Source organism: Passer domesticus, chromosome 2, assembly GCF_036417665.1.
Source record: "Passer domesticus isolate bPasDom1 chromosome 2, bPasDom1.hap1, whole genome shotgun sequence".
NCBI lineage: Eukaryota > Metazoa > Chordata > Aves > Passeriformes > Passeridae > Passer > Passer domesticus.
Genome location: NC_087475.1, coordinates 76917628 through 76944681, shown reverse-complemented (window position 1 = coordinate 76944681; position 27054 = coordinate 76917628). Strand labels below are relative to the sequence as shown.

At 36.7% G+C, this 27054-nt stretch overlaps 1 protein-coding gene across 8 annotated transcripts in view; it reads left to right on the top strand.

The window, feature by feature from the left end:
• The window catches only part of YAP1 (Yes1 associated transcriptional regulator), an 88001-nt gene that overhangs the window by 41161 nt on the left and 19786 nt on the right, over positions 1-27054 (top strand). For 4 of the 8 annotated variants that reach the window (XM_064409429.1, XM_064409431.1, XM_064409430.1 and 1 more), the window contains exons 3-4: positions 8464-8579; positions 16322-16435. In XM_064409429.1, the coding sequence (XP_064265499.1) occupies positions 8464-8579; positions 16322-16435 (230 nt within the window). The remainder of the gene's footprint in view (positions 1-8463; positions 8580-16321; positions 16436-27054) is intronic. The other 4 variants (XM_064409433.1, XM_064409435.1, XM_064409434.1 and 1 more) reach the window with 1 other exon arrangement.

Below are 27054 nucleotides of genomic sequence, written 5' to 3'. Positions count from 1 at the left end.
TATATCTTTATCTCTTTCATTGAAAATTAAGGAGAGAAAAAAAGATGAATTCTTCATATGCTGAATGACTTAGCCATGGAAAGCAAATTTCTTAACCTTGGGGGTAGGGTAAAAAGAAAGGGAGGTTTCCATTAAAAGTAGCCCCTTTTTTTTCTGCTGGGAAACTGAGAGGGGAAGTTTAAATAAATCTGGTGACACAGAATGTGATCACAGCATTTAGTCCTTTATACTTTGGAAAATAAGTGAACTGGTAAAAAGACTGCAAAACAAGGACTTTTCTTTGTAGTCTCTATAATCTTACAGTTTTCAAAAGTAGTGGGAAAAGCTCTGGAAATGAAAATGTCCTTGTACTCCTTACTTGCTCCTGAAACTCAGAAAATTATTTTATTTGGGAAATCCACAGTAGAATCCAAGAATAATACTTTTGGGAATCAATTTAAAAACTTGTAAGCATTGTGATACCAGCCCTGCTTTTCTGTATGAGGTCCTTAAGTGCAGGACAGGAAAAGGGGCGGGAGGAAAAAGAATAATAAACACAAAAATAAGCATGTTATTTCTTTCATTTTGGCTTTGACAAAAGGTAGCTGTTTCAAGAGCACATTATAATACAAGTGTTGCTACCTTGGCAAACCTTTGGACATCATATCATGCATTCATCTCTTTCTGTTTATCATGCATGTGTGGTCAGGCTGCCTACTGCCCTCAAATCCATTTTAGCATTACACACTCTGAAATGCGGACCTTTCTGTGAATGCTTTCTTAAGAAGTGCGGTGCAGTTCTGTAGCTTCAAAACCGTGTGGTGTTTATAATCAGAACAGGAAGCTTAGATTTTAAGTCCTTGGTGGATGTATTCTGCACTGTCTGGAGGCAGGCCAGTGCTAATGAAGACTGCCTTTGAACACCTTAATACTAAATACTGTGTTTTGTGTATCTGTAAAAGCTTTTTATTTTTTGTGTCAGTGTCCACAGCTTTGTGGGCCATGCTTTCTGGAATTTCTGGTACTTCTTAGCATCTTGCAATATTCAACCACTTTAGGAATAAATTCCAGAGATTTGTTGAAGAACTTGTCTGACTAGTAATGCTGTGTGCAAAATCTGTTTCTTGACAAATTAGACTTTTGTCAGATGCATTTAAGTTTCCCTTATTGCATTGTTCTAGTTCAGATTCAAACCATTAATTTGCTGGAAGAATTTCTGCTGCCTAGGACTGTAATTTCATAGGAAAGCATGTGGTTTTATTTCATACATAGGTTAAGGAACTTGAGTTCTGACAGGCTCTCTTCCCACCTGGTCAACAAGATGCTTGTGCCCACCATTCTCTTACTTTTTGCTTCTGTTCTGTTTCAAAATTAACAAAATCACCGCTGTGGCACCACAGTATTGCACACTGAGCACTAGCGTGTCAATTTTTAGTTATGCTTTTGCAAGCTCAGGATTACACACTGAGCACTTGCATGTCAATTTTAAGGTATGCTTTTGCAAGCTGAATGAAGGTTAGAACTGTCTATTGTCATTTTACCAGTGTGCTGTCTGGCACTGTATGCCTGTGCTGCAGTTTGGTGACAACATGATCGTGGTGTAGACGGAGTAGTCCAACATAAGCTTTGTTTAGTTAATGCATTAAGGCTGCCAAGCAGAAGGAAGAATAAGGAAAACTCAAAAATACAGCTATTTTATGTATTGCAGGAATATTCAGAAAATTATATCAACGTTTCTATTGGTTTCAGGCAATCAGACCATGCCTGGAGACATTAGCATCCTTAAGAGATAAACTGTTACAAATTTTAGGAGCTTTTTGGGAAACAGTGAGATTAGGAAGTTCTGAATTTTACTGCCATGTACTTTTATAGAAGTTAGACTGTAACAGTCCTGAAACCTAAGGAAATATTTTGCAAATAAATGGACAGCACAAGTGGAGAAACAGTGTTTTCCCCAGCAATGGATGGAATATAATCTCTCAGCAGATGAGATTTTCATTGTTCTGTAACCAGCCTTTTCTTTTGCTGGATGTTGTTGGAATTATTTTTCTTTACAAAGCCAGTTGGAAAGTCCTTAAAGAGTTTACAGTCAGTTTAAGGGTGTATCCTTGTCTAAGAATGGTGCAAATTCAGAGAAATGTTTATGGAGGACTGAAATAAGGGTAAAGGTAATTGCAAACTGAGCTGTCTCATCTCCCCTTCAGGCTTTTCTCTGTACTGTTGCTGCTTGGAATTGAAATCAACTCAAATAATGTATTTAAAGTATAAATCTATAATTTTGTTACAAAATTACTGCAAAGTCAGCTACGCCAATTAAAAGTGGCCCATATATCTGAAGAGTTAGATTCATGTTTTAATCCTTTCCAATTCTCGAAATCCCCTGAATAGGATAGAAAAGGGTGCATGCACAAAGAATGTCACGCCTTCTATCCTCAGGCAAAGCTGAATCCACTCCATTGTGTGTAAATATCCTAAGATCATCAGCAGCCATAACCCAGAAGTCTCTGCATGCTACACTCCAGTTTGTGAGAGTGGTAATTAGACCAGTTCATGTCAAGGCTCCTTAAACTCAAAAGCCTCCTTTTCATCCCATTTCTAAATGCAGCTATGGAAAATTTACCTGTGGGAATCCTCCTAGCTCATCAGCCCTGCCAAGCTGATCTATACCTTCCAGCTATTGCCACTTTCTTAGGAATTAGTGGATACTGCCACTTTGACAGCTGCCCTATGGTCAGACCACCACATTGGTATTCTGCTGTAGAGCTCTGGCCATTGTAGAAGTAGTTATTTTGATTTCTTCCCTACCTGCTAAAATGATAGTTAAGTGGGTATCTTGGAGGTACCCTACACTGTCTGTGCACAGGACAAGTTTGTGTAAGATTGGTAAAGAGGTTAGTTGATTTTTTTTGACAATTTGTAATAGTTTCAAAAGCAGAAATACATTTCTCCTTGAATCACCAGGAAAGCTAACTTTCAGTATATACATCAAAACCTGATGTGCTGAAATGTACTGGTGAGAGCTCTAAAATAATTCTGGCATTTATGGGGAGACACTTTCTCTTTACTAGTCCTTAAAGTTAATAGATAAATATAAATAAAAAGAGAAAACCTTTCAGAACATGATGCATTATGTGGATTAAAGAAGCTAGCTGGTTAGGAAGACAAAGGAAAAATGAAAGAGTAGAATCTATATCTCATTCATTTAATGTAAAAAGAATCATAGGTGACATGCTTGTCAGTGGAGCAGTGACATTTGGAATTTAGTGAAAAGTTTAAATTTCACACCAAAAATAGAACATAATTAGGTTTAGTTTCATTTGTGCACTTGCTTATGTTACACAAAGACTTTCCTAGCTATCCCCAGAACAAAAAGTACTCAATGCCACGTCAACACCCTTGGGAGGTCTGTCACGATGTGGTCAGTGGTATGTGTTCCTGATTTGCTTTTCATAAAATGTGATTTCCAGTGAATTCTTAACAGTCCCAAAAATCTGAAAACCAAAATCCAAGGTTAGTCATCTCAAGTTCACTTGAGACTGAAAATAATTTTCTCACAGACATAAAATAAAGTCTTGTCTAGATTGTTAAAACACAAGCACTACATTATGGAGAGATGTTTGCATAGTTTTTTACAGTGATGCTTTTATACTTAGGAAAAACTTGTCCTTCTGTGTGTTTGAGACTAAATTTTTGAAATGTCCTTTTAGGAAGAGCCATGTCCAAATGTACTGAGAAGCGTCAGTTTATTTATTTTTATCTATTCTTTTATGTGTAGATCAGACCTTTTATTTTTTTTCTTTTTTCTTTTTTTTTTTTTCTTTTTTTTGTTGCAGAAATTTCATACAGTATAACGTCTGGTACTGAGGATTAGAATATCTGTTCATTCTTATTTGCTTTTCTTACTAACATTACATTTCTATTGCACACTTCAGTAAAATAGTCTTGCAGTTCTGACCTGCTTATGTTAATAATGGCTATCCTAAGATCTGTTTTTGTGAAAGGGAAGTTCTAATTGCAAATGATGTAGCATATATAAGGTGACTCTATGCTAATAAAGGCAGAAAGAGTGAGAAAGACATATGATTTTGTAATGACTGGGACTTCTGTTAGACAAATGAAGTTCTCAGCATACCCTGGAAAGTGCACCTGCCAATGGGGACACTATAGTTACAATACATACTATAGAATGTCAAAACAAAACCTCTTAGACCTTAATAAGCCTTTCTTGAAGAATTTAAGTAATTCTTGGAGTGTCTTTTTTGTGTTAGTTTGTTTCTGGCATGGCTTCTAACAAAATGATACATGTCTTTAGTGCAGCAACTGGAGAATGAATGGGAAGGTATATTACACTTTGTGCAAGGGCTTTGTTTTTAAAATTGTGTTATTTTATTAGTCTGCTAGGATCCAAAGGGTTCTTAAAATAAAAAGTAAATTTCCTTTTCTTTTTTAGGTCTCTAGTCTCCTGCTTTTTTTCTAATGTATTAAAAAAAAAACCACAAACAAAAACTCAAAACAAAATCTTCAACACCCTTCCCCCTCAATCCCCCCCCCAAAAAAAAAAAAAACAAAAAACCAAACCCAACAACAACAACCCAAAAAAACCACCACCACAACAAACCCAAACCTTGAACTCTAAAATTAGGTTAGAATTTGAATCTGACACATCTTCAGGCATGTGATGATAGTGTTTAATGCCAGTGAAGATTTCTTTCAATTAAATTCTGATTCTTAGTAACTGCATAAATTCTATTTGTGTACATAAAACGAGAACATTTTTCTTTTCTTTGAAGTTGTTCTTGTCAATAATTTGTATTTGGCTGTAGAACTTGAAGATGGGTAAGGAGATGCAACTTGTGCTCTTCGTAATGCACACCACTTTAAAAGTCCTTTTGGTGGAGGATGGTGAGTGATGTGTCTTGGAACAGTCACTCTTCTTGATACTAGAATTCACATAAGTTTGCTAACAAATGCTTAGCATGTGGTGGGTGTTTCAGTTTTGTTTTTCTAAGGCCTGTTACCACAGACCTACCTTTATGGTACAATCTGATTTCCTTAGTTTATACTATGTTTGTCCAGTTTACTAAAGTTTTACTTCTCTGTTACATAAATGAACAATAAAAAATAGTGCCAGAAAGATATATGTTAGATTTGAGAATCCATTATGTGAAAAAAAATGTCATACATTGCTTGATTATCCTAGAGATGTTGATTCAGTTGCAGGAATATTTACTCTGTTCTGTTCACACAGTACAGGGCTATGTTTCTCATTCCTGAGTAGGTAGAATTTTATGTTTTAATTTGATAATACAAGCTACATATAGTGGGTGATTTATAGGTGACATTGATTTCATATCATTTGCTAATATTTTTTAATATTTTATTTGTGTTGACACTAGTTGCTTATTGAGATATGGTGAAGCTCATGTAAAATAGATCTTTAAGGATTGGAGCAGTTGTCATGTAATTCAGCTACTATGAGAAAAAAATCTACTTAATGCAGGGAAAGATAATACAGTCTTGATGTCAGTTCTTGTTATGTCCATTGAGACGTTTTCTGTGCTGCTATTCAAAACAGAGGGAAAGCTCTTTACCTATGGAGAATGTCCTGTTTCAATACTTAAGTTGATAATTAGAAATGCATGGTGTTTATAGTAAGTTATCCTGCTCCACGTGCTGCGAATAGGAAGAAAATTAATTCCTGTATTCCTCCATGTAGTACTAGGATTTATTTAAACATTTCATCCATATAAGTGAGGGCTTGCCTACTTTGTATTCCATCAGCTGAACATTATTTGGAATTCAATGGGAAAGAACTGATCTGTTGTGAAGTGTTTTGGGTGCTTTCTTAGTATATAGTATTCAAACACTGAGGATATGGAGCAGGCAAGATATGAGGACTGTGATTTGATGGAGGTTGAGGAGAAAAGTTTTGAGGGAAGGTGTAGAGGAAATGGATGTGTAGGTCATGAAGCACTGAGTAGGAGAGAAAAAAATTTTGCCTTATTGAACCAGTCATATGGTCAGTATAATATTAATATAATCAGCTTGCTTACTTAGAAGCTTTTTCTCCATGGCTCTTGGCTCTAAGACTGCTGATTGTAGTTCAGCTGGTCACGTAAGGAACATGCTGACTTTTCTCAAGTGATACTGAGCTAGGGAAAAGCTGGAAGCTGCTACTGCGTAAAATAGCTATCCTTGTTAACAACTCCATATGAACATTGTACATTGCGTGGTGTGCTTAAGCTGTCTTGAGGAATTGATAGTGCTGTCCTTGTGCTCAAAACTGGAGGTACATCTAAAACTGCTTCTTCCATAGACCATTCATCTGTCCCATGTTCAGATATGTTTTGAAAAATTGATGAATGTTTCAGTGCGTTCCTACAGTTAATTGTAGAAATGGTTCTGTAATGCAGGCAGAAAACATTTTTCCTTCTATTTCTTACTCTGCACTCAAATAGCATATAAAAACAAAGGCTATAAATTATGTACCTTGCATTTTTTTAGTTCATAGTGTTACATGGGTTTTCATAAGAGTTAAATGGAAATAGGTGAATGCGTTATTATGGGTACAGTCATGTTTTCCCAGTTTCCACTATTGCCAGAACTGAGCTGAGCAAATATAACAAATCAGAAATGTAAGGGAGGAGTGGCACATGCTGGTACAGTAATTTAAACACACGGTCTGTGAAGCATTACAGTGCAGTGTTTTTACATCTGTATTATCTTTACCTGTTTTCATTGCTTTGCAAAACTGACCAGCAGAAAAGTGAAAAATTGTTCTCCAGTATGAAGGTTTATATATAGGGCAGTCTTTACTATGTTGCACCATGTTTTATAAATAAATAGGCTTTAAAAAGAAATAAAGAAGTCTTGCTGTATGTGGCATGTTTTTCAGTGAAGCTGAATATTTGAAAACCTGTGCAACCAAAGATGCAGTGTGCTTAATAGTATCTTGTTGAGGTTTAACACCAGCTATCAAACATAATTTATTGGTGTGATGATCAGAGGGAGGTCAGGTTCATCCAAAACATAGCCCAGTACTAGCCATGGTGAAGAAAATAACCTAAATAACCTTTACCCCAGACAAAACGAGCACATACTGCATTAAATGAGTATGTGCTGGTTTTTACAGTGTGTCTGTACCTCTTTGGTCTGAAATTGCTTATGTGCATGTTAAGAGAGTGTTAATATACGTATCTTAAAACTTTTTTAAAAGCTAGTTTGTGGTATGTATACCTTGTAACAAAATTAGAATGTGATAGGTATTTTGACATAGGTAATTATTTTGGTGACTACTGCTTTATTTTATGTTCTTCTGAATTCGTTACTTGTTGTGATTTTGCTGAAGAATATGAAAATGGGCGTTCCATGTAATCCAGAAAAGCATAATTTTAAGGATAATTTATTTAAAGAAAGAATGGTACCAAGTTAATAGTGCGTTGCATTCTAATTTATAACAATACTATGTGAATATGATTTTTAATTTATACCAGTTTTGAATAATTGGATAACAGATTTTGTTGTCAGTGTTCATGTGCATTTGGAGTTGTAGCTTCTTCCCCATGTACTTCTCAGAGCAGAGTTGCTTAATGGCATGAAGATATTGTTGATACTTGTTATGAATAGACTGCATCTGTTGCTCATTAGCAAAACATGCTAATCACATACTCCAAAAGTAAAATAATGATTCATTACACTTTTGTATTCCCGTTGAATTGAATACTTCCATGAATGACAGTCGTGAATGTACTTGCCATTTTTTTCAAAACAGAGAAATCTAAGCTTCCACAGTTTTGCAGAGGGCTGGGTGGATTACTTGACAGTCCCACTGTCCTCATCTTTTTGCTTGAAGTTGAAAGGCAGCTGCACATTCCTTTCACATTACTGCTTTAGTGTGACTGGTTACTTCAGCTACCACAGAGAGCTTGTTCAGGTGTCAGTGGGGAGGAGAGTAGTCTCTCCGGTAATCTGAAGATGTGGTCTATGCACAGAAAGTTTGGGAACACTAATGATTGCATACTAGCCAGTTCATTACTGCTCCCTAGGCCCTGAATATGAACTCATCATGCCGAGGTACTGGACTGTGTTTGACATTCCAGACATAACTGGCTTGGTTTGAAAATCTGTGAAGACACATTTAAAAATGGCAAATAAGTGATCAAAGGGAGAAGGAAGCAAATGCTTTGTTCCAGGATACAACATCTAGTTATGGTACAACAGTTTAGATTATGGTATTCATGATGAACCTTATCTAACCATTGCTCTAGCTCTGGTTACTGCAGCTGTTGGTTGGGAAACTAGTGGTGGCCAGGGCAAGGGTTTGAGAATCTGACATACAGTGATGCTTGGAGAAAATCCAAACAGTTCTTGTTTGGTTTTGAATGTGGCTGTTGTTGGCAAGCTTATTAACCTTTTGCTGTTGAACTTCCTGTGCTAGCGTTGTGAATGCATGACTGTCCTAACTCTTGCTTTGTTTTGTCCTAGTCACATTGATCAAACAACAACATGGCAAGATCCTAGGAAGGCCATGCTTTCCCAGATGAATGTTACAGCTCCCACCAGTCCTTCTGTGCAGCAGAACATCATGAACTCAGCATCAGGTAAGCAAAATTTGTATTTATGAAAAAGATCATACAAGTAAACCACAAGCTATTCTAATCAGGGGGTAGGGAGTCCAGATTTAATAAATGTTCTTCTAGTTATCCTGGTTTGAAACTTTAAATTTGTTGATGCCTGATTCATCAAGCAAGAGGCTGATAGTTGAAATAACAGAATTTGTATAATACTTACACTGTCAATAAAAAGAACACTGTAGTTCTTTGATTTATGTTTTTATTTTTTCAAATGATTGGTTCAAAGTTATAAGGAACCAGAATTTTTGTCTATTTTCTTCTGACCACAAAATACTGTTAAATTGATGAAGACCAGAATTTCCATTCAATTAATATCAATTTTCATTAAAGCTTTTGTGCTTCACAGTGTTCTTCTGCCTCCATTTGCTCACTGACTAGACATGTTATACTACTATTTATTTACATTTCCTACATTTAATATGAACATATAATTTTTCCTGTCCTCCCTAAAAGGATCAAGCAAATACCTTGAAAATCTTGTTTAGAAGCAGAGATGTTTTTGTTTTCCTCTTGTGTTTCTGTTACTTGTGAAATGCAGTATCATGATTATTATTGGTCTAGGTGGAGGAAGTCTGTTGTCTTTTCCTGGAATATGGAATTGTTTTTCAGCTGGCGGCGGGGGCCACTCTCACTAGACAACAGTTAGTTCTTGGTCTTGCTATAGAATCTGCTGTGTGTTTTCAGAGCTCTCTCATCTCTGATTATGCAGAGAGCAAGCAGATAGAGTTGGTGCCATGCTTGTTTGAGTGCTTGGTCTTGCCCTTGCTTTGTCACCTCCTGTCTGTCACTGAGGTTCATGTTATATTTATTTTCTCACAGTCTGACTGTATTTTGTGTGTGTCTGCTGTTCCTGTACTTCCCAAGGGTTATTCTCTGGTGCTGCTTTTTGTGGTCTGTTTAGACAGCTTTGTTTCATGCTGCAATTCATGTGCTGCAGACAATACCAAAAGATTAACAGGCGTGACCAAACTGTGCTGTTCATGACTGAGTATTAGAGGGGAAGTTAATCAAACTTTTTGCTGGCTAGGCCAGGAGGCTGGATTATCCTGAAACAAATGAGTCCTGTTCAAGTTCAGGAAGTCGTGATTCACAGCAATTAAGGTCTCAGGCCCTGATGTGAAAATAAAACAGTGTGATTATTTTCTGTGTAAATTTATCCCAGGAAACCTGCAGCAATAGAGGTGGCATGTTTTTGTAGGGACACTTCTAAAGGAGGGAGAATAGGAGAAAGGAAACAATTCCCTTGGTCTGTCCTGCCTTTTGGCTTATTTGTGCTAAAACTAGATGCTTGCTGTTTCAATATTGACATAAATTCTGTATTTTAAGATAACTCCTCAAACCTGCCGTTGTACCAAGAATTGACAGGAAAAAATACTGATAGTAAAGTAGGAATCACTTTATGTACTTAGAAATGAAGGGTCCTTAGCAAAAAAAATGTACTTTTAAGTTGAAACACGGTGGTAACAAACCAGAAAAGAAGCTAGCAATCCGGACACATGGATTATTTTTAAAAGAAAATTGACATGTAATTGCCTGATGTAGTTGTGTGAGAGAGTGATGCTGCATGGATATTGTTGTTTGTGCTGTAAAGAACAGTTGAAATGTGCAAGGGGGTTGTCTTGTGATTTGAGAAAGCACTTGGATACAAGTTCATTGAACATTTATTTTTAATTTCACAGATGATACTGTGTTGAATATCAGTTAAAAATCCTGAGAAGCATTTTTCACCCAAGTGCTCTGAGACTGATAAAGTGCATGAAGGACTCAGAACTCCTGTGTATACTGAATTACATCACATGTTCTGTGGAGTTAGGTTTTTTTAAGCTTAAGTCAATTGAGGTAGTATGACTTGGAGCTGACTGTCTGGATGCACTGGCTTACCCTTATTTGCTATTAACAAAAGTCTGTTTTGAATTAAATAATACCGAACCTGCATTTATTGGGTGTGATTCTGATACTTGATCTGGCAAATGTTTATGTACTAACTTTAAATTATGATTGTATATTTGTTTTTACTAAAGTCTCTTATACTTAGTTTTGTTACTTTTTATTACTGAGTTCATGGTAGCTTATGCTTCCTTGGTAGCCTCTTGAATAATCTTTGAGAGAAATGGAAAAGTCAAGTAACTATGTACCACTTCAGCACAGTGGAACTTACAGTCATGATGTTGGCACTCAGATTTAAGACTACTTAATGTTCTAATTTGGGCATTCATCCTCGAGAAATCAAGCTGAGACCTTAAAGACAGAAGTTTCCTGTTATGAAATATCGCTGGCAGTGAAACATACCCTAGTGCATGAGAGCCTTTCATGAAAGATATTGGGAAAAAACGAGTGTAAGTATTGTGACAGCTGGAAATCACTGACTTGCAAAAAAGTGTCTGAAATGCCACAAAGGAGAATATTTTCCTTTCTGTATAGACTTTGTATGGTGCTCATTAATTTTAGCCCTTGAAGTTACTGTCTAGGTTCTACTGTACTGCCTTAGGAGCCTGTAAGTCAAGTTACTGTGCTGAAACATAGGAGAGATTTCTGGGAGCTGACATGACAACCTTTAGAAGCTTTAACCATTTAGCCAGAATTAAAGTTCATGACATTAGCAAGAATTACGAACAGTAAAACAAACTGAAGCTGCAGAGAGAATTGTGAAAGCTGATGTGTACGTATTGGAGATCAACCCGTTGTCTTTTTGGATAAATAGGGAAAGATGAACTCAAGAAAGATGTGATGAGGGCAAGTCAAAAGATTGTTAAAATACAAAAATGGGAAAGATGTAGTTTAGCATGAGATTGAAATCTTTAGGTTATCTGTCTTAAGAAATTCCATCTCTTGAGGCACTTAGGTATCTCGCTGCAAATTACATTTCTTCAAGGAAGTTAATGAACAGTTGAACCAATTTTATCTGTTCCAGGCGTGACTTTTGTGAACTAGTTATTCTGTGAGTGTTAGTTAGCTACATCCTTTGTAGGAAGTCATCAGTGTATGAAAAGTGAGGGGGTTTTTGTCTGTCTTTCTTAACTTAGTTGCTACAAGTAATCAGCTGAAATAGTTTGGGCTGTATAACAGTGCTCTGTTAGATGGCATTTGTTAGTGAATCTGTGCAATCTGTGAAATAGGATTGCATCTTCACTTCAGTAGTGGAAAGGAAACAAGCCTGTTATTTGCAAATATGCCACATGTATATAAAAAGTCATTATGACTTCTCATTTTTTACATTATGTTTCTAATAATTTTTCCCTAAAGGAAAACAGAGAGAACAGAAAAAAAGAACTTAGTTTCTTCTGCCTTGATTTAAAACAAACAAACAAAAAGGTAGCAATAATAGTATGCTGTTCTTCTTAGGAACATCTCCTATACATTTCCTACCGAGGTAAAGTTATACATTTGAAAATAAACAATGGCTGTTTTGTGTACAATTACAGTTGATACAACAGAGATGGGATAATTATATTTATGTATTTCTGTTCTTCAGATGCTTTTGCTTTCTGAATCATGCTTGAATAATGCTTGACAGCACTGCATACTTTAGCCTCTTCCTCTTGCGCATAGACCTTAGATAATTAGCTTTGGGGCAGATTATGTGTCTTTGTCCTCTTTTGTCTTCATTCTTATGTGACAGTTTTGAATTGAGTTTCCCAGTGAAAGTTTGTAGATCTAGTACAATTCCATTGTCTCTCAAGGTAAGGCTGTAGTGCCATGTTAGATGTTGGTAAGAAAATGGACACTTGAATTCGTAACTCTCAGGGGACAGGTGGGTAGGAAGGAATAGAAACCTGTTGATAAAATATGGCTTTGTTTACATTAGTTTTAAAAATAGGTAGAGTCTTGCAAGATTCTCTTCTTATCCCAGTATAGGGTGAATCTCTACTACATTTTTGCTTATGTTACTCTTCCAGTGGCTTTCTATCTGCCAGCAGCAAGCTCTGCTTTGCATTCCAGATTCCATGGCATATGAGAAAGTTAAAAAAAAAAAAACCTCACAAAAAGTGGAGACATGTACCAAAGAGACATGCACACAAGCTTTTAAAATTACATGTTATTTATATGAAGTTACACCATTATATAAATATTTAGTTACAGAGGTATGGCTTACCAGTAGTTCTGGAAAGCTGGCTTACATTTGGAAATTAGAATTTAATTTTTTGGTAACTTTGTCCTCAAAAGTACCACAGTGCAAGCTGAGTTCCCTGCCTAGAAGGGTTGTGTCTCCCTGTGCAAATTATTTCATAGAATTCTAAACTTACAGTTGTGATAGTGTTCAGTTGTCGTAGGAGGCACCCAACAGAACGAGTAATGGGGACCAGTCACAGGGATACTGTTTATGCTAAATATTTACAAAAGTTGGAGGGGAGACTGGAGAAATACTTGAGAGATACTTTGGCACTTAGTAAGCAGACAGAAACTGGCCCAAGGAATAACTTGTGATAAAATTACAGAATATCCTGATTTGGATGGGACCTACAAGGATCATTGAGTCCAACTCCTGGCCCTTGCAGGACATCCCCAAGAGTCACACCATTGAGACCATTGTCCAAACACTTCTTGAGCTCTGTCAGGACTGGGGCTATGTCAACGCCGCTGAGGAGCCTGTTCCACTGCCCAACATACTTGGAGGCCAAGTGACTATTCATAGCTTCTCTACCTCTATATGTATTCAGTGCTTTATTTAAAAGTTTATAGAGTGTGATAGTCACTAAATGGGCTATTTTCATCAGCCAACAAGGTCTGTCCATCACCCCAGGCTAGATGCCTGGACTAAATTGAATTTTGGTTAGACCCAGTATTGCTGTTTCTATACAATATGAGCTACAGTAACTGTGGAAATTTTAGTGAGAAGGTCTGAGTAGCAGCAATATAGGACTCAGCTTTTGTGACCTAGGTTATCTAACACTGAAAATTCTGTTCCTATTCAGACTTTTGGGAGGAAATGGGCCTCTAATTGCAAAGGAATTTTCCTAGATGCTCTGGGTGAATGTGTCTCCTATTCTTCAGCATGGGTTTAGTTCTTTCCTCTGGTAGTTGCCTCAAATACAGACTTTGTCAAGTGACCCTTTATAAAATCAGCCCTGTCTTGTAGTTTCACAATTACTCACAAAACCAGACAAGAATTACAGAAGACAATAATTTCAATTTTTGAACTGCCTTTTCAGTATGTAATGATGATAACAGAAACATGAGAGCAGTTTATTGTCCAAGGAAGCAAGCTACATTATTAATGCCAAAAGTTTCCAGAGATAAAAGCTCTGCTTCTGCAGTTAGCAGAAGCACTTAGCAAGGAAGGCTTGCTGCTGTGACAGCCAGGTGAGCAGATGAACCTTTTTGTCCTGTTCCACAGCTGTGCATTTTATTGAGAAAGAGAACCTTGCCCAGGTTTGTCTCTAGTAGTAAGCTAGTACTCATCAGATCACTGAATCTCTTTAAGTAGCATTATTCCACCAGGTGGATGGACTGATCAGCTCCTGGCAGCCTTCTTCAAAGGCATTTTGTTCTTACTTGCTACAAAGGAACATGCTGGACCAGTACGGATTTCAGTGTTCAGCAGGACTGACACCCCAAGGCTGGTTTTGTTTTTCTTAAAGCCAAAGAGGGTTTTTCTGGCTTTGAATTTCACAAAGAATTTCTTGTTGAGTTTTTCCAAGGCATGTATGGCTTAGCAGGACTGAGGAGAGTTGTAGTGAGAAGGTCTGCCTGCATGGCTAGCATGTTGGCTCAGCAGTAAAGGAGTCAGTTTGGTTCTTCATTGACTTCTACATTTGGATGATGGGGGACATGTCTCTGTGCTCCTGGTTTTTTGTAAAAAAACATCTCACTGGTTAGCTGGCTGGTCTTTGGGTATGGTAAAAAAGTACTGCGTTCTTTGCACTGGAGCTTTAATTTCTCCATCAAAGTCCTTTTGTACAAGTGAGTATCTTAGGGTTTAAGCATCATTTGTGCAGTATTGTCACTCTTTTTTGCCTGTTCTGTTCGGCTTCTGATAAAACTGAGGTATGCGTTACTTGTAGGCAACATTTAGAGTATTACAGGTGGGAAGAAAATGCCTGGTGTTCACTGTTTTTCCTCAGTTGAGATTCATCTGTAGCACCAATGATGGAATAGTGAAGTTAATAGAGAAGGGCTTTGTTTTCTGAGCCAAAATGAAAGTTTAAATTAGAAATGTAGTTTGCTAGGGATCTTCAAATACCACGGTAAGAAATTCTTGTCCTGATTATGCCTTGGGATATTACTGGAATGCAATTCAATTATTTTTTACTAATTTTGACATTTCTTCAAGAACATCTTTTGAGATTAAGCAAACTAATCTATCCTCCCCACCTCTTCTCCCAGCTTTAGACTGAATTCTTCAGCAAGAGCATGACTTCAAGACAAAGTTACAGTCAAGAGCTAATGTAGTTTGAAGATGGATGTTGTAGACATTTATCAGATGGGCACATATTTTTGGGTGTACCTGAATCTCATGTGTGAAATAATGATATTTGTGTATACTTAGTGTGTCTTACATTATACAGAATAATCTGTTAGTCTAACACCCAGATGGCTTCTGCTGTTTTATCATTTTATTTCACTGAGGAAGAGTAGAAGAACTTGAAATACAATGGCTTGCTGCTACAGCAGGTTTTGTTCTAATTTCTTTTACATTCTTAACGTGTAGTGAATCTTTTGTTGTATAATTTGAGGATTGTACTTAAATCTAAAATACAGGGAAGGTCTTCCTGTATCTAATTTAGACCTTTTTAAAAGTCCGTGTCAATGTGAGCATAAAAATTCAAAACCATATATTTGTAAAGCACCTTCCAGATAAGATGAGATAAATATCATCTTTTGAAATGGTTTTCAGTCTACGCAAATGTGTGGGTGAATGTACGTGACCATATAGAGATGGGAAGAAGGGGTTTAAGAGCTGAAAAGGAATGAAAGGTAGTTTCTTGAAAGCTGCTGATGGGAACATATGGGAACCATTCCTCAGGCTATGTTCAGACATCAATTGTGGACTCCACACCATCATTATATACCTCCCTTTGACCATATTCTAGAAGTAGTTTTTCCTCTGTGTGCCTTTCTGCTTGTAGAGGTGTTGCACTGCTGTTCATAGTCCTGTGTCTTTGTGACTGCTCATGGTGTTTCCTTGCCTTTGCTCTGTCATTGCTTGTTTGCCTGCCTTGTTCTTCAGGTTTGCATTTTTGTCTGCTTAAGCCTTGAATGCTTTCACTGAAAGTTAGAGTATGAGGGAAAGAGGAAATGAGTTTTGTCACTTCAGTTTTTAATTGTTTGTGAAAGACAGGAATATTTCAGGCTCTCCTCAGTGTTAGCTTGTTGCTGCTGCTGTGTCTTAATCACTAGATGAACTTTTCTGTGAGAGGTAGAATTATTCTCTGCTTCTTTTTCCTGGTGCACATGCTGGTTTCATTCTGGCAGGCTTGACTTATTGCTGGTTTTATACTAGAATGCTATAGCAAAATGATGTGTCAAAGGATATGAAAGGATACAAACAAGTTTGAAAATTAAAGTCCAATCCTAAATAAAAATTATAGAAGTGTTTCCTGTTCCTTGGTTTCTCACCCAGCACTTCTTTGCCCTTAATCCCAGAAAAGAGCTTGAAACTCTTCTGTTTCATGTATTGTTATATATGTAGAATGTTAAAATATTTTTTAGATCAATTTCAGCAGGAGCAAACAAGAGCCCGCCATCAACTCCTTCCTTCTATATTGCAGGCCCACTCCCCGATGGATGGGAACAAGCTATGACCCAGGATGGAGAAATTTACTACATAAACCATAAGAACAAGACCACATCTTGGCTAGACCCAAGGCTTGACCCACGCTTTGGTAAAAGTTCATCTCAATTCAGAATTCTTGATTTGCTTCAGTTCACTCAGCTTTAATTTTGCAGGCATATTTTGAAAACTTTTTATAGTACAACTAAAATATATTTTGAGTTGTAGAGGCCTTATTTAAATAACTTTTTTTTTTTTATAAAAACTATTAGTTTGTATCCTTCAGGATCTTATATTACCTAAGTTTCTAATGCTACGGGTTGGTGTTTTGCCACATGATCCATACAGTTCCCCAAAGTAGTGACATTCAGAAATTACTTATTGAGACAGTTTCAGTCAAGCTCACTCGTCCCTTTAAATTAACAAAACTTTACCACAGAAGACTATTTTAATTCCTAAACAAATATTTATTTTCCTTTGTGCTATCTTAAGAGGGCATTGTCAGATAATAGTTCATGTTGTTTAAATACACTTGAAACATATACCAGCTTATAATTCCAGCTTGTCACAGTGATTATCATGACAAAATTTTCTATATTAAACAATATGATGAGAAATTATTAGTTTTGTTGCTCCTACTTTAATAACCTTTTTGTTGGATAAAGACTATGTCATATTGGAAATAGAAATAGTAACTTAATGATCACAAAGTCTAGATGGAGAAATTAAACAAAGCAGAACTTTTATGCAATTGTTTTCAATTATATTTTTCATCTATGTGAAGAGCAGAACTGCAAACTTTTCAATAAAAATTGGCACTGGTAACTATGAATAGAAATCACATATACTGTGAAGACTCTCAAATACTTTCATAGATTATCCAAGTGATGTATTTTGTATGGTGTTAAAATTCTGGTTTCTGGTTAAAGCCATGACCTGTGGGTGTCAGCCTTATTAGCTTGTCCTTGATTTGTTTTCCCAATAACTTACTATTTTCAGCTCCTTTGGATTTTGGTTATTTTTCCAGAGCCATGGAAAAACAGTAGGAGTGAAAAAAAAAAAAAAAAAGAGATCATTGTGGTTTTCAGGCTTTACTTTTGGACTCAGTGCAGCTAAATGAAAACAGTGTGCAGATCACTGAGTAGGTCAGGCTGAGGGGATGCAAAACCTTTGAAGCTTTACAGGGGTTGACCTAACAACAACTGTGGGCCCCTTCTGGGAGAGGCATTAACTCCATGAATGCCATATAAATACAGAGCTACAAAATTCAACAGTCACTTTTCTGTTTTGTTTTCTGAAATGTCTGCTAGAAATTCTGCATTTTGGTTTGTAGGCTTGAGTGCCTACTTACAAGATCCATTTACTCTTATGGAGAACACGAGATTGTCACACTTTGTTTATAAACTGCTCACCAGTTTGTAGACAGGTTGAACCACTATGCAACTTGAGCCCAAAGGTGGGGTGTCAGCTTTGGCAAATGTCCATGCTGGCTTTAACACCAGCCAGAGCTACAGACTTGTTTGCACGTTGCAAGAGGAGTGTGTGGCTAATTTGCAACTTCACAATTATTTAGTATGTGAGTAAGGCTGAAAAGGAGGCAGTCATTTTGAAAATCACTGTTGCCTTTTGCAATTTCATTTACTCAGGTAATCTTGCAGGGTAGCTGTTTTTCTTTACATGCATTACTTTATCATTTCCAAAGATGAACTGGAATTAAAAAGGGATGTGGAAAATGTCTTAATAGACAGAGGTTGTGAGTGAGATGAATCTTGCTTCTCACAACTATGTTGTATTCCTGTAAATAGAGTGGTCCAGCTGAAGGGGCAAAAGCTGCTTGTCTTGTGCACACTGAAACTCTATCAAATGTTAAGGCTGTGCAGTTAAACTGAAAGAAGTTAGAAATGTCCAAAAGACTGATTAAGGGTTTCTTGCTGCATAGCTTCCCTTTTTGGGCCCACTGTGTATGTGTATCCCAGACAGGCTTGAGTACATGCCAAGGCTCTTTATTTTGTGGTCGGACTTTTAATCTGTTCCAGACCTTTTCAGTCAAAGAGCTCAAGTGTAACTGAAAGGGGCAGGAAAGGAAAAAAAAGCATGTGGGCTCTTCTGATCTAGAGTGATGGCAAATAGAGACAAGCTGCTAGCTGCTGTTGAGCTTGAAGGCGTTTTCCTTGAAAACCTGAGTTGTACACATTGTATTGTGGTTTATGTTTTTATCATTTGAGCCAAGAAAATACAAAATTCTATTCCTGTTGCTTTCTTACTTGTGACCTCCTTAAGTCATTCCAGACAAGAAGAAAAAAAAAAATCTTTGACAGAGTTAAATTACTGAGCCTTGCATTTATTTACTATGTGGAGATCCTCGACAAATATGTGCTGTGACCCTAAATAGCATGTGAATGACTCAGAAGTTTACCTTTCTGTGCTTAATATAGGTTGAAACTTCTGTTGGCATTTTCCCCTGAGGATGACCATACCCTTTTTTATCACTGTGCTTTAATATAAAGTCTTGGTTTTCAATATTTGTGACTACTAATACTTCCAGAAGCAGGATAAATTTATCTTTGTCTTGTTGAAGCTTTTGGTTATTACAGTGGTTGAAAATGAAGGAGAAATTAATGTCTCTCTCTGCCATTTTCACTAATCTTAAGAACCATTGAAGAAAACAAAGCTGTTGAATGGTATGTGCAAACATACTCCTCTGTTCCAGTATTCAGACGCAGAAGGTATGAAGAGTTTTTGCCCTAATTGCTTCTGAATTCCCAGCTTCCAGGGAGACAGCCTTTATGTCTCTCTATGTTCCTCATCAGATGGAAGCTTTGCATTCATCTTAATTTTCTCTAGTAGGTGTGGATATAGCTCTTTTTTAAATAGTGCTTGGAATTTTCTATTATTGGGGCTAGAAAAAGAGTTGGAAAAATTATTTTAGGTGAACTGACTTGGTGTGGAGCATTTTGGTATAGCATTCATGCTTTTAAACAGAAAATAAAGGAATGTAATTAGTATATATTCTTTCTTGGAGCAGGCTTTTAGAAATAATGCATCAGAAAAGAGCCTCTGTCAGAATAGCTGTGGGTTAGGCTGGGTCTAAAACCTGAGTGCTCCAAGTTGAAGATAAGAACTTCATTCCAAGACTCAAGTCTAACATCTTTGAAATGGGTTCGAGGTCTTCAGCTACACCACTTAAGTGTCAGTGAAGTCCTGTGGCTCAGACTTTCATCCACCAAGTCTACAAATATGACTTTAAAACAGTTTTGTGTTAGGGCAATTCACAAACTTTAGGAAAGAACTAAGTATGAAAGGAGGGTCTCCTTATGCCAGGCACAGGCAGTCATAAAGATGACATGGGATCAAAGGAGTAGGGATGGGAGGGGGTTGGTCCTTAGGCCTGTGTCAGCAGGATTCTTGTCTAGTGGAGCATCTGGTAAAAACATGTTGTCCTACCTTCTCAGTGCCTTTGCAGGCCTCATAGTGAGAGGACTCAAATTGCCTTGGTTTTTTTGTTTTATTTAGGAGAGGGTGTTTTCCCTTGATGGGATTGTACTGTCAGGTTGAACTTGTCTTTTGGACCATTTTGTCTTTTTTGCTATTGTTCATTGGTCATTCTTCACAGATCCTACTGGATTTTTGAGCCTTTCAGATAACATAATGCAGTTTTTTGGTACTCAAACATCTGGATAGGAAGCAGGTCAGCTATGCATTTTGAGTGGCTGGAGTTGGTGAAGTAGAAGAACATCTGCTTTTCCTATAAAATCAGATTTCCTAGAACCAGTTGAGGTTTAAAATTGTTCAGCTTTTTTGCTGTAAGTTTCCAAGAATTGGCTTTTTGTATCAAATAGCATTAAAGGGATTTTAACTCTTATTTAAGTTTGCCAATGATAGGACTTGGTTTTGAAATGCAACCTTAAATAATTTGCCCTTTAAGGGTGCTTAACATATTAAATTCAAATATGAAGTTGAAGTAGGAAAATACTGGAAAGTGGGAGTTGATTTCCATGTCTCTGCTGGTTTCAGTTTGGTGTGGGGACCTTACTACTCCAGTAGTCAGACAAGTGTCTGTAGGGTTTGGAGTAAAACGAGGTATTGTTTGAGTTTCCTTGGGTTTTAAAGGCTTGTAGCTTAAGGTCATACCAATGTTGCACACTACCAGTTTCTTTCCTTCTGGTCTTCCAATTCTTGGAGGTGCAATAATGGGGTATGAAGCAAAATTTGTGACCTCAGGTTGAAATCACTGCCATGACTTTATCATTCCCACTTAGAGATAATGTTAATGTTCTTTGAAGTTCTGCATGAACTTTGGATGAGGGGGAAGCTAAAGCAAGACAGTGTTTAATATCATTATGAAAAGTGCCATAGGGGCTCTGTGTACAGTAGCTGCTTGACTGCATAATTAGAAAAGGAAATAAAACTGATGATGACAGTATGATTACAGAGAATGTATCAGGTTTTTCTGCTTCCTTTTTTTGGTAGTATAAAAACATTGTGCCTTTGAAAAAGTGAAAAGAGCTTGTTCAGAAACACTGTAGTGAAATGTACATTTCATTGAAACATATATTTCTCATTTCTGTTTAAAGAAAAAGCAAGCAAACACACAACAAGGTTGACATTCAGTTAAAGCTTAAGCTTCGGAGCATCTGCTAATTTTAAAGTATCAGAAATTAAAAGGAGATATTCCATAGCATTGCGTTCTTATTCCTTACATATCTAGCACTTTGTTTAATATCTATTCCTCCAGATTAGTTTGTAGGAGCCTATCAAGATGCAAATTCTTGAACAAGATAGAACTGGAGCTCTAGATTGGAAAACTGGGGTGTTTGGCCTTTGTCTAGTCAAAAAAAAAAAAAAAAAGCCCAGACTTTGTGTCTGATCATAGGAGAATTTAAGATTTCGTAAGTTCTAGGTCTGCCTTCAGTTCTTTGCAGAAAAAGCAGAGCATGAGCCACAAGTGGCTTTGGTCTGCAAATGCAATGGCATATCTTATTTACATATTCTGTAAAACAAGGGAGGATTTGACTCATCTAAAAAGTCTAGTGGTATTAGATTTTTCACTTACCTGTGTCAGTTTTTCCAGAAGAACAGTTTCAGGAGATCACTTAGGGTGGGGTAAAGACTTTTGTGTTTTGGTATGTGTGTCAGAGATGTTTACAGCATCAGTTTTCAGTGAAATAGTGACTTCTGTCAAAGCCTGCTGCAAATCTGCAGAGGCAGATGAAATTTCACTGGTAAGCATTCCTTTGTAAAAGACAGGTGCTGCCTTATGGTAATGACAGTAAATAATTATTTTTTTGTGTATGATTATATCAGAAAGTGAAATCTGGGTTTGTTTGAAAGCAGGATGTATTTATACCTATTAACTGAAGTTCACTGAAGAAATCACTAAATCTGTCCACAGGAATTGTGTCAGGGTGCAGTTACCTACTTTTAGGTAGAATATTTCTAGACTATGAAAGAAAGAGAAACCCACACTTTTTTTAAGAATTTATCAGGACAGTAGGTTTATGTAAGTTTATACCTGTTTTGGGGTTTGTTCTGTTTTCAGAGTAATTTAATCCTGTTCAGGAAAGGAGATTTATTGCTAATGATGACTGGGTGCCAGTAAAAATAATGCATGCTTGCAGCCTTGTGCTAAGCAGCTGTGATAGTGAAAGGAAACTGCACTCCTAACAGGGACACTTTTTCCACCACATCCTTCTAATACAGCAGTTTGCACTTTCCTGTTAATGAGCATACTGTGTGAAAAGTTGAAGGTGGATCATTGTGAACATGATTCATTATCTGTAATCTAAAAATATATACACAGTAATTATATAGTCTATATCTAATCATATATGATCTTAAATTCAAAGACATCAGGTTTTTGCCTTTGAATTAAATCATGTTGAAACATGATGGTAGTTTCTTATATATAGAAGTGTTTCGTGACAGTATACTGTTGATTTTTTTTGCAGTAGTTTTTACTGGGTTTTGTAATTTCTGTTTAATCATTTCTCAAGGGCTTATGACAGATTTTTAAAAAAGATGAAGATGTGCAGATGCATATATTCAGGGTTTGTTCCACTAAATAAATTAAAGGAAACCTGCATTTTAAAAAGTTATCTCATTATTTTATAATAGACTGTAAAGAAGCTTGTCTTTTGGTTAGTTAACCCAGGAAGTATTATGTGGTGATTAAACAGTGAAACTGTTCACAGCTAATAGCCTTATGTAGACTCTTCACTGATTAAACTTTGGTCTAACATGTGGACTAGCTTTCATTACATATATTTTGCCAGGGAGTCAATGCACAGACATACAAGGCCTTGGTTAGCTCAGATTCCTGCACTTGCTGTAGTCTTCAGTGTTTCATACATAAAATAGAAATGTAAACAACGTTAGTTCAGGTTTCTTCTCATAATCTGTCCAGTGCATTGTGTCTTATATAGTTCTGTAGTGCTAATACTTACAGTATCGCTTGCATTCTGTAAGTCAAGTAATTTAAAACTTGTTTAGCTTTCCAAAATTAAAACTGATTTTTTTTTAAAAAAAGTGTTATGTAGAGAGTTAAAAGAAAGTTTTATTAAGAGCCCATTGTTTAAAGAGTTTTGTTTTATATGTGTGCACTGAAGTTCCTAAAAGCTACTTACTTAACTTACTTTAGTGCTGAATATAATTGATATTTGCTTTTCTGGCTAGGCAGAATATTTTAGTTCTTCTGAAACTGGAATACATTGAGTGAAAGTGGTTTATAAATACTGCTGTTTACTGCTGTGGGGGGAAAAGAACTGACAACTTTTTACACCAGTTTAGTTACCAGTGATTCAAGAGTCTGTCTGTACATGCTGTAGAGTCTTAATGGTGCTGAAGTCAGTCCAGCTATTGCATATCTACATTTGACAATACAGAAAGACTTCAAAAAATGGCAGATTTATCAAAGAAAAAGGAACTTAATTCATATTGTTTTAACCAGCAGGTGCGGTAGTGGTACTCAAACAAAACGAAAAATACTAATTTGATTTGAATGAAACTAGTTGATAAATGCAGAGTAACCAATCTGTAGTTTGGACATGATTCTGTAATATTATTTTCATTGGATATATCTTGCTTTAACCAAAAGTTCAGCTCAGGAGTCTGTGAATATTTGTTTGCCTAAGACACTAAGATTTGTACACTTAAAGCAGCAAAAGGAGCCCTGAGAACAGCCTATTTGTGGTTTCCCCCCATCTTAAGATCCAGAATTGTCAGATTAATCAGAGACTGTAATCAATGGAATATTTTATTGTGCTAATTTTTAGGTTGTTTCATAACAGCAGAATTATGAAACTGTGAGTGGGATTTCCTTAGAGTAATGTATCAATACATTATAAAGAATACAATCCAGAAACATAACTTGCATCCTGATTAAACAACAAATTGTTGTACCAAGCCTTTCTTTAAAAGCCTCTTGGAACATGTTTTTTATTACTTCCAAGACTCTTTCAAATCCTACTGGTATTTTTTTTTCACCACTCTTTTGAATGTAATCAAAGAGGATTTTTGCCTTTGTTGAAGTGTTGCAAACTAGCACCAGGTAAAAACCTGACTATAGCCAAAAATAATGCACAATAGCTGTCTAGTTTCAAAATGGAGCTGAAGGGGATAAGTTCTTTAGCTCCCCCAATGAAAACTTTGATTCTTATTAGTAAGGACAGTCAGCTATAGTATGCTCGCATCCTGAGCTTTTTTGTTATTCTTTGTTCAACTAAATAGTGTCTTCAAATTGGCAGATTAAAATTAGGTTTAGCTTTGAAGGGTGCGATTATAAATAGAAAAGAAACAACATCAAACATTCAGCTGTGTCTCCTAATCATTAAGGGTGAAATCTCTGCATGTAATTCTTCATAGGAGAGAGGTGCTGTGTTACTGCAAGCTGTCACTGCCTTGGGACTTGGGATTTTCAACTGACAGAGGACCTTGGGAGAGAAATTAGCTTTTTATGCTTGAATTGTTAAAAATGTGTTGGCCTTTTCTCTCTAGCACCGATGCCTGGTAATTGCTTCTCTCTCTTGGTCTTGTTTTTTGGGTTTTGGTTGTTTGGTTTTTTTCATGTACATCGATAGCAGTCTAAACCTTTTTCAGGAATTGTCAGGTATTGTCTGGTGTAGTACAGAAGAGGCATTTCTGCTGTTGACAGTAGAACATTTAATGTGTAGCATTTAAAGACCAGTAATTTTCTCAAAAATGTATTGCAGCAATTGCAGTTGGCTGTATTCTGCAGATTGTGAAACCATACTTTAGGACAAGATCTTTTTTATTGTCTTAAGTTGCCCATGTTTTTTAACTTGTCTGCCCCTCCTCCTCCCTCAAATCCCCCTCTTCTAGAAACAAAGACTTGTTTGTTCCTGCTCTGCCTGTGAGGTCTTTGCATCCTCCGCTGTGTGGGTGCAGAGCCCCTTATTTAAATGCTTTCCATAGCCATGGAAGGTAAGGAACAGGATGCATTAGAAACTGGCAAGTCCTAGCTAACAGATAAAATGAAGCTCTTCACCTTTGAATTCGAAGTACTTGAAAAGAGCTGTGCATGTCAGGATCATTACAAATACATGAGGTGTAGAAAAAGTAAAATGTGCTGAGATCACATTAATAACCATATTCTTTAGAGTGCAGATTTTTGCAGTCATGTCCTGGTAAGTAATGGGGAATTGGGAATGTAAAAAGAAAGAACTTACCAACTAAACAGGCAAGCAAAAGTACCTCAACCCCAAATTAACAACAAAAAGCTTTTAAAACCCTCTGTTTTTTCCTGTCACTTGAAACAAGAGGTGTTTCCCCCCCACTTTTCATTAAATACTGTGTTGGAAACTATAGATAATTACATTCTTCTTTGAGTTTCCCTTGAAGATAGCACATTTGTGCAATCACCAAGGTGTATGAAAATCATTGATACTGTTGTTGTGGTTTTTTCACTGGTTCTTCACTTGGATATGTTAAGTCAGTAAAATCCACTTAGCAGCATCTTCTTCTAATATCCTAACTTTTAGTTTAATTTCATGGTTAAAAAGAGTACGCTCATATAAAAACATTCCACAATCTGTTCTGATGACTGCTTAAAATCTTATCAATTTGAAATATTTTGCACTTTCATTCCTGAAATAATAAAATGTTCAGAAACATCCTTTCAGTGATGTGATGATAATGATGATGATAATAATTTAGAAACTGGATTTTTATATTCAGCTTCCATATAGTTACCAAATCATATCATTAAGTGATCCCCTAATATTTATTGATGAATTTTAGGTGTACACCAAAGTCTCAATATGTTATGATATTCCTACTTTAGATGTGCTCTTTCTTAGAAATACTACTTTCAAAATGGACATTAGAAGACATTTTGGGGATCTAGGATGAGGGAATAAAATGAAAAACATCAGAGAAACATTATTTCTTTCTTAAAGTTAAAATTGCATAGGCAGTAGATGAGAAGAATGGAGCAAACAGTGGTCAGAGAGAACAGGAATAATACAAGCAGCTGTCAGAAAGATACACATATATAAAATAAAAAGAGCAGAATGTGGCATGAGCAGGAAATACAAAGCTGCCTGTTTGAGGAAGAGATACTTGTATGGTGCATGCAGGAAAAACAAATTCATAACGTGTTGAAGGAATGTTGGTGATACTGCACTGAAGTGTTTAACTAAGGTTAGACATTGTTAAATTTTTATGAGGTTATCTGTAACATGACTTGGCTGTGAACTGCATTGAGGTAGGACTCTGAAACCGTGATTATATAACTGGGGACTAGACTATAAAGAGAACCTTTTTAACCAAAAGATATTGACATTTTTCAGCTTTAGGTACTTAAATTCTACAAGCTTGTTTACTTTTAACTTAGATGTGTTTGCTCATTTCAGGTGATTGTAATTTTTGAATTTTTCTGCCTTTTGATTTTGCACTGTAATTGACCTTCTCACTTGTTTATTAGCAGGGTTTGGATCCTAGAACTTCTGAGGAGTAGCACAGACTTTGGATAGGGTTGCAGAATTAACTAACAGCAGGAGAAAGCTGTTTTCCATTGTCCCCTACTAACTTCATTTCTGCTTATAAGGTGAAAGAGAGTAAGATAAATAGAGCAAAAGGCATGGTCCTGGTTCCAGATTTGAAAAGAGAGAAAGAAGATCTATTCCCCACTCCAGCCGTGTCTTGTCTAGCTTATCTAAAACTGCTAAATGCTTTTTGCATTGCTTTCTCTAGCTTCAACTTTACTTCAGCTTTGATAAATGAAGGTTGATTAATTTCTGTCAGGCTTCCAGCAGATATTGCCCAGTGGAACTCCTGGTGCTTGTAGTTAAATGTTCATTGCCCACATCCTTACAGGACAGCTATTGATGGTGTTAGGTCTTGTGCTTAACAGTTTCTAGATAGTGTCTTGGGCCAGTCTTCCTGTCACTGGCCCAGAGAGACCACAGCTTGTGTGGCAAAGATGTTTAATTGGCTCACTCTGGTCGCCTTCTGTCCCGAAGCTCAGTTCTGATGGTGAAGTGGTGCTGCATGTCTTGTAACATCAACTGCTTGATTTTAGGCTTTGATCCACAGGAATATCATTTTCCCACTGGTGGTTTTTTCATCATGCTGCATCAGGATGAGACTTGTAGGTTGGAACTGAACTGCAGCCCTAGTTGTTTCTACTTGGTTCTGGGATCCAGTTTCTATTCCTACTTCACAGGTTCACTTACCTCTAAGGAAGTTTTATCATATTGGCAATGATGTGTGTGA